At 40.0% G+C, this 14,117-nt stretch overlaps 1 protein-coding gene across 15 annotated transcripts in view; it reads right to left on the bottom strand.

Moving 5' to 3' along the window:
- pleca (plectin a) overlaps positions 1–14,117 on the bottom strand; it is a 105,673-nt gene that overhangs the window by 14,441 nt on the left and 77,115 nt on the right. For 14 of the 15 annotated variants that reach the window (XM_079655983.1, XM_079655984.1, XM_079655972.1 and 11 more), the window contains 25 exons: positions 13,049–13,164; positions 12,800–12,906; positions 12,267–12,386; positions 12,067–12,162; positions 11,392–11,519; positions 10,709–10,802; positions 10,457–10,611; positions 9,449–9,821; positions 8,879–8,956; positions 8,545–8,706; positions 8,352–8,456; positions 7,144–7,239; positions 6,827–6,952; positions 6,487–6,639; positions 5,747–5,901; positions 5,529–5,655; positions 4,592–4,775; positions 4,394–4,414; positions 3,606–3,763; positions 2,912–3,090; positions 2,686–2,824; positions 2,247–2,603; positions 1,774–1,857; positions 1,592–1,696; positions 1,321–1,419 (listed from right to left, as the gene is read on the bottom strand). In XM_079655983.1, the coding sequence (XP_079512109.1) occupies positions 1,321–1,419; positions 1,592–1,696; positions 1,774–1,857; positions 2,247–2,603; positions 2,686–2,824; positions 2,912–3,090; positions 3,606–3,763; positions 4,394–4,414; positions 4,592–4,775; positions 5,529–5,655; positions 5,747–5,901; positions 6,487–6,639; positions 6,827–6,952; positions 7,144–7,239; positions 8,352–8,456; positions 8,545–8,706; positions 8,879–8,956; positions 9,449–9,821; positions 10,457–10,611; positions 10,709–10,802; positions 11,392–11,519; positions 12,067–12,162; positions 12,267–12,386; positions 12,800–12,906; positions 13,049–13,164 (3,517 nt within the window). The remainder of the gene's footprint in view (positions 1–1,320; positions 1,420–1,591; positions 1,697–1,773; positions 1,858–2,246; positions 2,604–2,685; positions 2,825–2,911; positions 3,091–3,605; positions 3,764–4,393; positions 4,415–4,591; positions 4,776–5,528; positions 5,656–5,746; positions 5,902–6,486; positions 6,640–6,826; positions 6,953–7,143; positions 7,240–8,351; positions 8,457–8,544; positions 8,707–8,878; positions 8,957–9,448; positions 9,822–10,456; positions 10,612–10,708; positions 10,803–11,391; positions 11,520–12,066; positions 12,163–12,266; positions 12,387–12,799; positions 12,907–13,048; positions 13,165–14,117) is intronic. The other variant, XM_079655973.1, reaches the window with a different exon arrangement.

The following is a 14,117-nucleotide window of genomic DNA, read 5'->3' as shown; positions in this document are numbered from 1 at the left end:
ATTTAACTCTGACAACAGATAACATCAAGACATGAGTTCTACTCTTTAGAAGTGGGCATTGCATTGTGTACAAATCAGAAGGTCCAACGCTTTAGAAATCTTTCATAATGATCAATAATTCATCTGGTTTAGGATGGTTATTGCTGGTATATTTGAATCAACATCCTCGGTTGGTTTGATTTTTTGAAATCTGAGGTTGAAGATAAAACAAGTGGTCATTCTGTCGATAAGAAAACAGTTGTTACTTAACTCAAATTAATTGTTAGTTATCTTAATATATTTCTTTTAAAAGCAGAAAAAGTGAAAAAAAAATCCAGTTGCAATTTCTGATTTATTTTTAACTTTTCGACAAATAAAACAACATGTTTAAAGATGTAACTGCAAATTGTGATTTGAATAATTTCATAAGTTTTGATTTAATATACTAAAAGATGAATTTAATACTTTTTTTAATTAATCATGATTTGCAGCCCCTAACAGTATTGATACAAAATACACATCCTTAAAGAGTGCCTTTTTGTTAGATAATTAAAGGAAGACAAAATAATTACATAAACTGGCTTGCCCATTTAGATCAAACGTTGACATCTACACTAGTAAGGCAGATCATGCTTACAGGAACCTGATGCCAATTGATCAGAGAAACTTCTTAATGAACAATTATGAAAGGTCTCCTAAATGCCCTGAACCTTCCTTCGACTATACAAAAGAGCCTGATGAAGAGACGGATGACATGAACAGAAAGGGTCCTTTTTTATGTTTTGAAATACCTGGTGCTTTGGGGGTAAATTCATCTCTTAAGCGTGCGATTAATACTCATCATGACAAAGCACTGGCAAGCAGATCAAAGGGATCAAACACAATAGAAAGTTAGAAAATGAAAAAAAGGGGGAACAAAGTAAAAGCTAAGGAAGAAAAAACAATATCTAAGAAGGCAGGTAGCCAAACAGAAATCACAAGTGTGTGTGATTTCAAGAGGAAATAAAGAAGCAAAGACTTAATCAAGCAGTGTAAAATGTGACTGATGCACCATGTGTCGTATGTACAGACTATGTGACATGAATTGACTAAATACACAGAGGAATGAGCGACATGTACTGTAGGGGGGATGTGATGTGTTGACACCGTTTGCTTCACCACTGAAGGCTGTCACTCTGTAAATAATCTCTGAGATTTTCTTAAGCATTTTGGTATTATTTAATGACAAATGATTTCCCATACATCACTCAGTTAACAGGTAGGAGTTGCATTGTTTGTGTTAGATAGTTATTTGACAGGAACCTGCTGCTGCACGACTCCAGGGTTAATGTGTGTTTTTACCTCATCGTCCTCCAGGCGGCGCTGCGTCTCTGTGATGAACTTAATGTACTGACTGGTGAGAGTCATCAGCTCACTGTAGCGGGTTCTCAGAGTTACATACTGGAAAAGATGGAGTGCATTTACTTTACACATGTTATATCAATGTGTGTCACTCTTTATAGTACATTTTGTTACCAGGATTATGTATATAACATTTAAATACTTTTTGTTATGAGCAGACAGTCATACTAAACTGAACTTGAGGTGTTTGCTCTTCTCATGTGTGACGTACCTCCTGGATGATGTTATCAGAAGCACAGTCCATTTTGGGTTTCTTTAAAGGAGATGCCATGGGATCCTGGAGGGCTTTGTAAGTCAAAATCTGGAGCTCATAATCCTAAAAAGAGAAGGAAAAGGTTAATTGAACCATAAAAAAAAACTTATTTTTGTAAAGCTGGAAATATCAGTACACACCTTGACTGAATCGATGTAAGCCTTTGCATTTTTCTGGCAACTGTCAATCTTGTCCTTGTTTTTTTCAATCTCTTCCAGGAGTTTCTGGAAAAATAAATGAAACCATTATAACCAGACAACACTCAGATATTAAAAACATGTTGTTATTGAAATAAGAGCGCATTAAAAAAAAATTATGAAGAAAGAAGAAAAAACATAGCTACTACTCTAATCATTATCAGACTTCAGTACTCTATTTTTAGATTCTATATTCTCTTAGTCATATCCACAACCGCTAATTCTCAGAGTCCTTTAAAATGCAACATCAAATATAGCTAAGACCTAATAAGAAATATAGAAAAAAAACTGTAAAACAATGAAAACCCAGAGTTTCATAGGAATTCAAGACACGGTTAAATGTGTCCCCTGAGTGTGACCACCAGAGGGCATACTGACTTTGGCTCCCTATCCCACACACATGTTCTTAACAATACCTTCTCCTCTGCCAGCTGCTCCCTGAGAGCCTTGCTGCCTCCGATGGGCACAGCCTGGATCTTCTCCTGCCTCTTTCTGGCCTCTCCCAGCCAGTGGATGAGCCACTCGTAGCTCACGTTGTAGGAGTTCATGTGGCGCCCGAGGAGGTCGAGCTCCCGCTGCCTCATGTCCATCTGAGCGAACACGACCTGCCAGCGCTCCAGCAGGCTGCTGACCAGCTGACGGTAATGCTCCATCTCGGCGTCGCGCTCGCTGTGGATCCTCGTCATCTTGTCGTTGATGGTCGACGCTCTCCTCAGCTCGTCCTGCAGGCGGTCGAATATAACCTGGTCGGCCTCTACTTCGGCACGCATTGACTGTGACACAAAAATAACAAGTTATCATCAAGATGATACAATTCAATATGTAAAATGACTGTCTTTATGAAAAGAAAAATACCTTCAGCTGACTACGCTGCTCCTCCACCTCCTTCTCATTCTCTGGAACTTTGTTAACATCAAGCAGACGACTCTCGTAAGTCTTCAGCGCGGCTTCTGCTTCTTTAGTGTTCCTGATCACCACGTCAATGGTCTTCAGCCTGTAATCGAGATGTGTTCACATTAATAAAAAGGCACAAATCCAGCTGTGAAATAACCAGGATGTGCTAGGAGTCACAAAGCCTCACTTGTCCAGGTAGATAGAGGAAAGGCCGTAGACGTGGTCCATCTTCCTCAGCGTGACGTCCAGCTCGGAGCGCAGCATGGGGGCGGAGCTAATCTGCTGTGGAGAAGCCAGAACCTCCTCCGTCTTCTCAGTGATGGAGTTCAAGTCTTTCTTTAAGCCCTCCAGCTCGGACTGGACTTTCTGTCATTGAGAAAAAGGCAGATCGTTTAGTGACCCATTATTAAAGCTATTTGTTTGCATGTATTATCGTTGTTTTTGGTTTAGTTGGGATGTGTTACGAGATATTATAAGAGTTTTAAACATAGTAACTAAGTAAATGAAGCACTACAATGCTAAAAAAAACACCTCCACCCTTCAAAGACTGCAAGCACACATTAATATAAACAAAGATTTCTTGTTTATCTATTTTAACATCTATTTATTAACATATATGTACATTTTGTAGATTTATAAATGTTGTTAATATGTATATTTAAAGTTAATTAGATCTAAGTACGGCCTTCTCTTTGCTGCTACTACTGGTTTGATAACTGCTTTTATTTATTTGTTCACATACTTTCACTGCGTTGAGAGAAGGGTTAGGGAATTCCATTGTACCTAGTGTTATGACAATAAAGATATTCTAGTAGGAACTCTTTAGGTAATTCCCTTTCCTTCTTGACTTTGTGTTCATGTTTTTAAACTCAGTTTCTTACCATTTGCTCTGCAGTCTTCATAGCGCAGGCTTTCAGAGGCTCCTTGTCCACGGGCTGGCGGAGGCGTGTCACTGTTCTGTTCTCACATCCCTCCAGCCTGAGGCGGAGGTCTTTGATCTGCGTCAGGTAAGTCTTGCACACCGACTCATCTTGCTCTCCTGGTTGGATTGAAATAGAATATTCATTATTATTTTGCAGAAAATTCCAACTCTGGATTTATAAACCGGTTGTTGATAAAAATCAGATTTTGCATTGCATTTAAGCTATAGGTTTTAATAACTGGCAATCTGCATACAACATGCCATATTCCAACAGGTACAGTATTAGTTTTTTTTAACAGGACATTTTAAAGAATCATTTGCATTTTGACTTAAAAATGTCTATATAGTACTTCAAACACAATAATATGAATATATAATAAGGACTTTAGTACAATAACATACTTTGATTTTTAAATGGATTTATGTCACACTGTACAAATTAAATGTAATTGTACATGTTTGAAGTGTCCCATGATTATTCGTCAGAGTGGTTAATTAATCAGTTATTTGATTGAATCATTCAGTGATAAAGATTGTAGATCAGCTGCAGTGAAACCATGCACACAGAGAGGAAGGCAACGGTGAGTGAAGTTAGGAGGGATACCGGGATCAGTGAGGATGATGAATGATGAAGGTGATTTAAGTTAATAAAAAAAGAAATGACAACACAACAGCGTTCACACACATTCCTGATCAGCCAATCAAAAGCTGTGACTGCACATCTGCTACTGTAACTGTGGACCTTACCTGCTCTGGGGGGCACATAGCCTGCAATGTGAATCCAACAGTCAACTTCCACACAAATGATCATCACAAATGTATGAGAACTTATTCAATGAGAAAAAAGGCTAAATTAAATAAATGAATAAAGAATTTGCCTTGTCATCCCTATCAGACCCATGTTGATCATGTTTGGGGACAGGTTCGAAAGTGAACAGTACACACCTTGTTCTGCAGAGCTGACCATGGTGTTGTAGTGCTGGTTGGCTTTGTTGTAGTTGGACTCCACCTGCATGCGGTCCTCCGCCCCGAACGTCTCAGAGTCCTGGCTGTCTCTCAGGAAGTCCTGGTAGTGCAGCTCCAGGTTCCTCAGGGCCAGACGGTACTCCTCCACCCTCAGGGTCTTAAACTGCAAGGGTGCAAGGAAGATGCATGTTGTAAACATTGTGAAAACAAAAAATAAATCACAAAACTCTGTGCCTTTTTATTTAAATCAATCATGTCCAGTACTTTTAGGAATTCTGTATGTGTAGAGCAAATACTTTTCTCCTTCTCTAGCAAACAATCAACACAAATATATTGTCAATTTGTCCTTTTTGAAAGTCATTTTTGTCTACTTAGTACTTACCAGCTTTCATACTTATTATGTACAAATGAATCTTATTTAATGTAAAAATCTAGGAGGAACAGTAAAAGTAGCCTTCATCTGATCCATTCTGAATCTAACAGTCCAAAATAGTATTTTTACAAGGAACCACAAGCATTTACTTTGCATGGATGAATCAACATCATACCAATAAATGATGCTTTTTGCAAATGTATGACTTTATATGATAAGATAATCTTTACCTTTATACTTAGCACTGTCATGTCAGAAAATATCCATTTTTTTCCCGTGTAGATAAACAAATTTAATATTGAAAGTTCTGAGTTTTTCTTGTGAAATGTTACTCCTTTCCCAGCTCAGTGTTACTATTGTATTTAAAGTATTAAAGTATTTTCTTTACCTTAAATGGCCCTAATGCACCATTGTACTCTGGTAGCATTTTAAATTCATGTTTAATTGAATCAAGTCGCTGTTCTTCAGGGATTTTATATCAACCCAAATGCAATTCCTTAGCGTGTTATTCCTTCTCTCATATAGCGTATCCTGTGTCGTTACCATGGTGACGTTCCAGGTTTTGATGATGTGTATGTCTCTCATCAGGTACTGATAGGACAGCATGCTCTTCATGTCCAGGAACATATTCTGCCACATGGTGTGCAGCCGCTGCAGGTTTCCATCCAGTCTGAGGAAGGGAAGGTGGAGGTTAGCACCCACTGACAAACTGCAGGTGAATTTAGATTTTTAGGAATCAATACGGGTGAATCTTAGCTCACCCGGCGACACTGTTCACAGCGTCCTTATTGGTGGGAGGAACCAGGAAGCAGATGGAGGGAACAGACGACTCGTTGCCTTTATCATTCAGCACCCTCCACTTGTAAGGCTGCGAGTTGTTCAACAGAGCGCACTCGTCGCCTCTGTGGACGGTGATCTGAGAGAGAAACACACCAGTCTGACTGACTTCATCTGCTACTGATACCCCTGTAATGTACTGCTGTTTACATAGCCTTCATTAAAAGTGAACCCATTTATATTGAATCAGGAATTTGGCAAATCAACTTTATTTAACAATTATTTTTAGTTTTTAAACGTGTGTTTTCTTTGATTTTTATGCATGCAGCATTTCTGTGCATGTCCCAAAAGAATTATCGGAAATCAGTGTTTCAGAGTTTGGTAATAATACAATTCAAAGGGTAGATAAGTGGAGGGCATGAGGCTTGTAATTGGTTAGAACTTCTTCGATATGCAGTCGAGAACTTTTAACAATTGAATCTGTGTCGTCCTTTTATCTTTAATTTAATTATATTTGAGTTATTAGTGTTCTTCCTATGTCTTCTGGCAGAATGTGTGTTTATATGAAAAAGAAGCATGGAAAAAAGTGATGCAGGAATAAGTCCTAAACCTAAACCTAAACCTAAACCTCAAAGTCCCGTGCTTGAAAAATCCCATGCCAACTTCCAGGTTAAGAACATGAACTGAGTTTTTTTCATAAATACAAACACCTTTCGATGCCTACCTCCATTTGTTTGAAGTCGCATACAGCCTGGATGGGCTGCTTGCCCTTTATGGCGGTGGCGGGGTTACGTGGTTTCAGCTGGATGATGGTCTTGGCTCTTCGCTTCAGGCCTTCCAGGTGGGTTTGGAACTCAGCCAGTTGTTCTTTGTCATCCTGTGAAGTACACAGAGCACAAGAAAGCGTTAACAGAAGAACAAACAGCTATCTCTACTCCATCAAGGACCATCTTCACCCTTAAATCAACAGATATTGTATACAGTATGTTCCCCAGTTGCACTTTTACACATTATAATAACAGTGTCTTGATGTGTTTGCCATGTAAACAATATCATGAACCCACAGTGGCGTCCTGCAGGAGATCTTCCAGCCGTGTGACTGTGACGGAGCGGTCACAGGTGTACTTCCTCTTCATCGTGTCCTGCATCTTTTTGATTTTGTCCTCTGCCTCCTTCACGTCAGAGAAAAACTGGACAAGGAAGAAATTGGAAGAGGTTAAGTTGCAGCATTCAGAACTTGCCCAACGAAAAACAGAAAGGTTTGCAACATAAATACTGATGAACAGGTGAGCTTTGACTCTTAATGGATAACCTGACCCCATGTTTGTGCACAGACAGTTTTTAAATGCTGAAGTGCTGCTGTGTAAGTTAGTAAACATACCTGGTAGTATGCAGTGTTTTCTTTCAGGTGGGTTTCTACACAGCAGCACAGCTGCAGGAGCCAACTCCACTGAGTCTGCAGAGCTCCAGTGAAGGCCTGAGGAGGGGGTGTAGAGAGAAAAGTGAGGAGGACAAACAATACCAAATGTCAGCATTTCAAAATAAAAATATCTACAATTTTAGCAAAAGAAGATAGATTTTGGATCTGTTTTAGCCAAACGACTGATACGGCCTAAATGGAATTAAATAATTTAATCAAAGACCATATACTCATTATATTAAATATATTTTGTTATTCTTTTATTATATTTATACAAGAGGCTGTGCAAAGAAATGGTATGCTTATTGAAATAATTTATATATGATGTCAGGGAATAATTTCGCCCTACATGTTTACCTTTTGCCCTCTGACGCAGCTGACCAACCTTGAGCAGCCGTTATCTGCCTTAAGGAGGGGCTGCCCTAGCATTTTGTTGTTGTTACCAGTTTATGACCGGGCAGCTCTCTGTCAGAGATAGTTATTGTTGTGGGACACCTGGAACACATCCTTCTCGGGGTGTAGATGACCCCGAGCCATAAGAGACAACAAATGTGATTCAGTGTTCTCAGCTGTTTATTCTATCTATTGAAGAATGTTGATTATTACACTCTGAACTATAGTTAAAACCTGGAGCTACAGGAGGGGTCTTCAGAATTGATGGTGGCATCTCAACCGTGTGGTCAACTCGTGACCCGTGACATGTCTTGTGAATTCTCCAGCCGAAGCTCCAAATAAACCGTCAGTGTTTGCCATCAAAGCTCCAGCTCTCCTCGTGTCTCTCTGAGTCCTGATTTTAATGCTTCAGAAGTTTCCCCCATATACGATGTAGAACAATTGACCCATATATTATTACATTTCTTTCTTACCACACATCTGGGATTTAAAACAATTTTTTTTTTTTATACTATTTACTAAAAGTCTCACTTCCCTTTATCACATTCACATTCATGTAGTAAGAGTGTATTGAATGGAATGTGTTTATAATGACTAAACAGCATAGTATTACTTAAATGGGGATGGGGCTCTGTTGGATATTGTGTCTATCCCACTCTATCTGGGATTTATTATATTAAATATAACTTTAAAGACCAATAAAACTACAATTGAATATGGTGATTTAGGCTGTAGTAGTCAAGCTATCTAAATCTAAATAAATATAATAATCGTACCTCTACAGTCTTCCTGGCTGGGTGTCCGTCCCTCAGCAGTTTGTCTCCTGTTGCCTGGACGACGTTCACCTTCTTCTCCCTGAGCTCCAAGTCTCTCATCAGACCCTGGAACAAAGAGGGAAGAAAACTCAGAAGGACAGCACTAGAAAGGTCTGTGAGTAAACCTCATTAGAGCATCACGCTGTTCTGTTACCGAGTAGTTGTCTTTCTTGGCCGTCATGTTGGTGTTGCGTTCGCTCCAGTCGTAGTTCACCTCCTCTTCCTCCTTCTCATTCAGCCACATCAGCTCTTTGGTGGCAGCGATGACGAACGCGTGAAGCTGGTCCAGGGAGTGCAGACGGGCCTTAGACGCGTTCTACAAGAGAGGACAAAACAAAATGAGGCAATATGAGGGACAGAAAGACAGAGGAGACATTGTGGCTTTGGGAAAGCTCAATTTCTACTGGCTGCTGAACAAAAAATATAAAAGTCTATGCAAGATTTCTGCAGCTTTTTGTATTTATTTTATTGCATTTTTTGTTACTTACCAGGAGCTTGCCGTACTGCAGCTCCAGTTTTCCCAGATAGTCGCGATAGGCACCTTTACTGGCAGGTGAGATCTGACTCTGGAACAGGGGGAGGAAATAAGAAATGTTAAAAATAGGTCAGTCAAAGTAGCAATAATTGTAATAAAAAAGATATATATTTCTATTAGGTTGCGTTAAAAATGAACTGTGTTTGTAGAGTTCTCTACACAATAGCAGCACGATAACTGTATATTATACAAACCTACAAAGAAACTAAATAAAGAAATGGATGATGGTTAAGTAAAAGAAAAACATAAAATAAAATAACAATAAATCCTCAAATAAAATAAAAGGAAAATACAAATGTAAATGTTCCACTTGCCAATATGAGTCCAGAAAATAACAATCATCCATGCTAGTAGCATGGGTGATTGTCAGATTTAGTCCTTCGTTTATAAAAGTATCTACGGTTTGAGTCGAGATTCTTTGACATTTCTTGAACCACATTACCATGCTTCTTTACCTCCCCAGATAAAACACCTCTCTGCTCTATCTGAAACATCTCCTCATGTTTATGTCAGCAGTCTGTACCTCATCGGCCTTGGCCCTCTGGATCTTGGAGTGGAACTCCTCCACGGACTGGTGCAGGCCACGGTGGCTGCCCAGCTGGGACTCCACGGTGGGCAGGTCTGAGCCCCACTGCCCGTCATCCACCCGCCGCTGGTTCTCCTCCACCCAGCCCAGAAGATCTTGGATGTAGCGCATGGTGACTTCATCCAGCTCGGGCCTCACCCTCATGGGGGCCTGCTGCAGGGTGGTGACCTGGGCGGTGTGGATCTGAGTCATGGGGATCTGGGAGGTGTGGATCTGGGTCATGGGGATCTGGGAGGTGGTGACGCCAGACTTCAGGCGCAGGTTGTACTCGCTGCGGAGGTTCACCAGCCTCTCATGGAGACGATACACCCTGGAGCCGGGGGAAATACAGAATGTCAATTTATTCTTTAATTAGTTCACAGGAAATACATTTGATGATGAAATAAATGTCTTCAAGTAAAAATGCTAAATATTTACAACAACAAAAATGTCTATGTTTTATATACCATTTATTGTTGGGCTTTAGACTGTTGGTTCTAGGCATTTCACCACAGTGATATATTATTGAATCAACCATAAGTAATTAATAAAAAAAAAGGTAAATTAGTCAATGAATAGATGAATAGAGTTCTGCAGGAATGAAGTGTTTTTGTAGATCAACCCGGATTTTAACAGTTTCCTGACAAAAAATCTAAAATAACTCTTTCATTTGATCTGGATTATTTAGCAACACACTCCACCTACAGTATGTCACATGAGTCTAACGTCACCACCGCTAAGCTAAAGGCGGACTGATCTAAGGACGTTTAATGTCCCACCAAAAGGTCTTATCAAAACACTTGTAAACAAACAACTTTCTTTTGAGACACGTAAAAACGTTTAGATTTAAAAGAAAGGTATTACTAGAACCCATTACTGAAGCACTATAGTGATAACAAAATGAGGAATTAGTTGTCCTCATGTCAAAGGTTAATCATTTGCAATGATATAAACTAAGCTAGTCACCTGCGATACATCTGTTCAGCCTGAAGGTGGCGCCCGTCTTTGAGCAGCTGAACGTCATTGAAGAGGAAGCGGATCATTCCTTCTGCTTTCTCCAGATCTGCCTCCATCTCTGCGGTGTGCTGAGCAGGTTTCCCTGAGTTCATCATCCTCATGTCCTGCAGCACAGACACAGGTTACAGCTCTGCATGTGGTCCAAATCATTTTTTTTTTTACTGTATATGATTTTGTCTGTCACAGATGTTTGTGTCTCACCATCTGCAGCAGAGTTTCCACCTGGTTCAGCTGCTCCTCACACACCCCCGACTCCATCTGGACCTTACTGACGACCCTCTGGAGTTGCTCCAGCCTGCAGAGGGAGTGAAGGGAGGACAAAGGTCAAAAACATTTTATAAAAGGTAGACTATTTACACATTTCAGCCTAATGTGAAGTGATGTATTACAATGCATGGATAAAGTAACAAATAAAGAAATGCACTTACTCTGTCTTTGGGCGCAATATATGCTTTAACGCATATCCCTGATTCATGAAAGCCATGTTAGAGCTCTGTCTGTCCACTAAAGGAAAGATGAGGGTTTAAAAAACTCTCCACAGAACCCAAACTAAAAGCTACGCCCTGGCAATCTTGTGATTAAACAGACAAATGTATTAGTGACTATCAGATGACCATATTATTGCGAGGTTTCCGTGGCGATGAGGCGGTTGTCATGTGTTGGTCCTAATATGATTTTTACTTTCCATCCCACAAACTCAGTTTCATCTCTTCTTTTTTTGCCGAAGTGGAATTTTTCTTAAGGAAATGAGTCATCCTCACACAGTAAGCGGTTGTGTTGTGAATCATTTCTCATAGTTTTTTATATTTCTTGTGGTTTTTAAATGTGAGGTTTTGTTTTGGCAACATAGCCTGTGATGAGGTTTGGGCCGTGGTGTTACTCACCTCTCAAATTCTTTCCTGAGGAGACGCTCTCTCTCCAGGATGGCGACGTGCAGGCGACCCCATTCCTTCTCCACGTCGAAGGGGTGGTAACCGGGAGGCACTTTGACAATACCGGCCTGAACTGCACCCTGAAGAGTATGACACAGATTAGCTGAAACTGACTAACTGTTATTTTTAATTATCAATTCATATAAAAAAATATATATCTGTTTCAATTCTCATATAGTATACTTTTGTGGTGATACATCAACAGAATAACTCTGACGGTCCTTGGAGTACTTATGTATAAAACATTTTTTTAAAATAAGCTTCAAAAAGTGATATCTCATCAAATTCAAATTTCTCTAAAAGTCTTTTTAACATAAAAAAAAGTAATAGGTACAGTAGAGCATTATGGAGCCCACATTTTTGATCAGTTATGAGAGTTTTGGGCACTTGGAAAAGGTTGTATCGATAGATTCCATAACACCCCTTTTTTTAAATCAAAAATAATTATGTCTTTTTCCATGTAGGTGCAGGTCTTATTCTGTAAATGGCAGTGAAAAACAAGGCGGCACTATAAAACATAGAATACTAATTCACCCTGTACCTGCTTGTCTGAGCATTTTCAGCACATACTGCAAACACGGCTATACTTAAACATGCCTATGTAGTGTAGCTGCAGATGGAACTCACTTCAAAAGATTTGAAGATGTGTTTGGAGCGGTTCTTATCAGACTCTTTCGCAGGAAGCTCTGTTTCCTTAAACTTCAGAAACTGACGCCAAAGAACCTGCAAATAAAAGAGATGAATGAGAACGCTTCATCGGCACTGTCATCGTGTCATTTAGCTGTTCAAAAATGTTTCTTTAGGTCTTAACGCCCAGACCCCCTCACCTCAATCTCCTCGTAGCTGTTGGGGAACTTCCTCTCCTCGAACACCATGATGTGATGTCTGATCCACTGCAGCAGCATGGTGACCAGCTCATAATACTCCTGCCAACGCAGCTCCAGCTCCTGCAACACACAGACCATTTACAAATATTTGATTTATTACTCAGCATTTCTGAAGCTATTGTTGTTGTGACACATTCTTTCAACAAATCTTCTTCGTAAAGGGATTATAAACCTAATGCTGTAATGTCTTTATACTGTCATGGCTTAAAGGCTGACTGTACTTACATTTTGTGTTTCATGGTGATGATGCTAATAGATATAAAATAAGGGAATATGGTCATCTGTACTTGTCAATCCTCATTGCTTTGATACACTTGGACCCTTGATCAATGGCATCCAAGCTATGCTTAAAATATTGATATTACTAAGAATATATCTTTCATAAGTTCATAGTTTCCTTCTCTCTGGTGTGAAATATCTTTGCAGTGATTTAGAGGAAAGAAGAACTGACGATGAGGAAGAGGAGGACTCACGTTGGCTTTGACACCCTCCTGAACGTCTGGTACCCTGGGCATGGCATCGTACAGAGAGGAGACATATGTAATGATGGATTTCTCATCAGGGTGAAGCACATCAACATCTGCAGAGGGAGGGAATAACAATGTTTTAAGAAAAATGGTTACTTATTTTTAACTGGAAGCTGGAAAAAGCAATTCACACAGGCTCTAATATTCCCTGAGTAGAGGCTTTCAGGGAAGTATTGAACATGTGACTGCTCTCACCCTCGGGGTCCAGCAGTCTGGTGACGCCCAGGTCTCTCTCGGCCACGCTGAAGGCCTGCTCCAGATTCTCCTGGTTGGACTGCCGGTACACTTTACCCATGTCAATCAGAGTGGGCCTGCGGGAGAAAAACAGCAAAAGAGGGTCAGTAAAGTCTTTCTCTTTGACAGTTGAAAATGTCAGCGAAAGATATACTTAATTACAGTCTGGCATCCTCCCTTACTTCTATGTTTTTGCAATTTTTATCTTCTACCCCACAGCAGAAATTCCATTTTGACGGCTGCCAGTTAAAACATAAATAATGATGTGGCATATTTCATATTTGATGTTGCTTGAGGCCCTTTGGTCATGAGTAGTATGCATCTGATTCCAGAGAGGGCAAGCAAAAACAGGAGTCCTCACTGCCAGAAATCTTAAAATTCCTCCATCTTTTTATACAAAAGGAAACAGACACCTTGCCTTTGAGTGCACTTTGCCACGAAGGTAACTGCTTGATAACATGTAGGCACAGGCTCAGAGGATACAAATGCATATCATGCCTAGAGATAGGAAAGATAACATTCATAATGTATAGGAAGTTCTGCACATTTAAGTCTGAGAATAACAATGCCAGTAAATATGAAACTTAGTTTTTCTTTCAGTTTATGTACAATCCGTAAACAGAACCAGCTACCTCATTAATGTTATATGACCACTTAAAAAATATATACTGCTATTTTTTACCATGGTGTTCTTATCTGTTTTTTTACTTATTGTGTTGTGCACGTCTATTCTCTTTCCTTTATCTGCACTATACTTCTGCTGTTGTAATCATGTACATTTCCCGGTTGCAGGACCAATAAATACATTCTGATTCTGATTAAAAAGCACCAAATGATCCATACACTTGCATAACTCTCTGGATGTAGTATTCTTTGTGTGGCCGGGGGGGTTCCTGCTCCACAAAGCAGGCCTGTCTGTAGGACAGTCTGTCCCTGCTCAGGTGCACCATGTGAGGCTCTGAGTCGTGCTCCTCGCTCTGGGAGCCTCGACTGGAGCGGGCCCCGAGGCCGGTGGAGCCTCGGCCCGAGT

The sequence above is a fragment of the Notothenia rossii genome (assembly GCF_949606895.1).
Source record: "Notothenia rossii genome assembly, chromosome: 10".
Lineage (NCBI taxonomy): Eukaryota > Metazoa > Chordata > Actinopteri > Perciformes > Nototheniidae > Notothenia > Notothenia rossii.
This window is presented reverse-complemented; position numbering and strand designations above follow the sequence as displayed.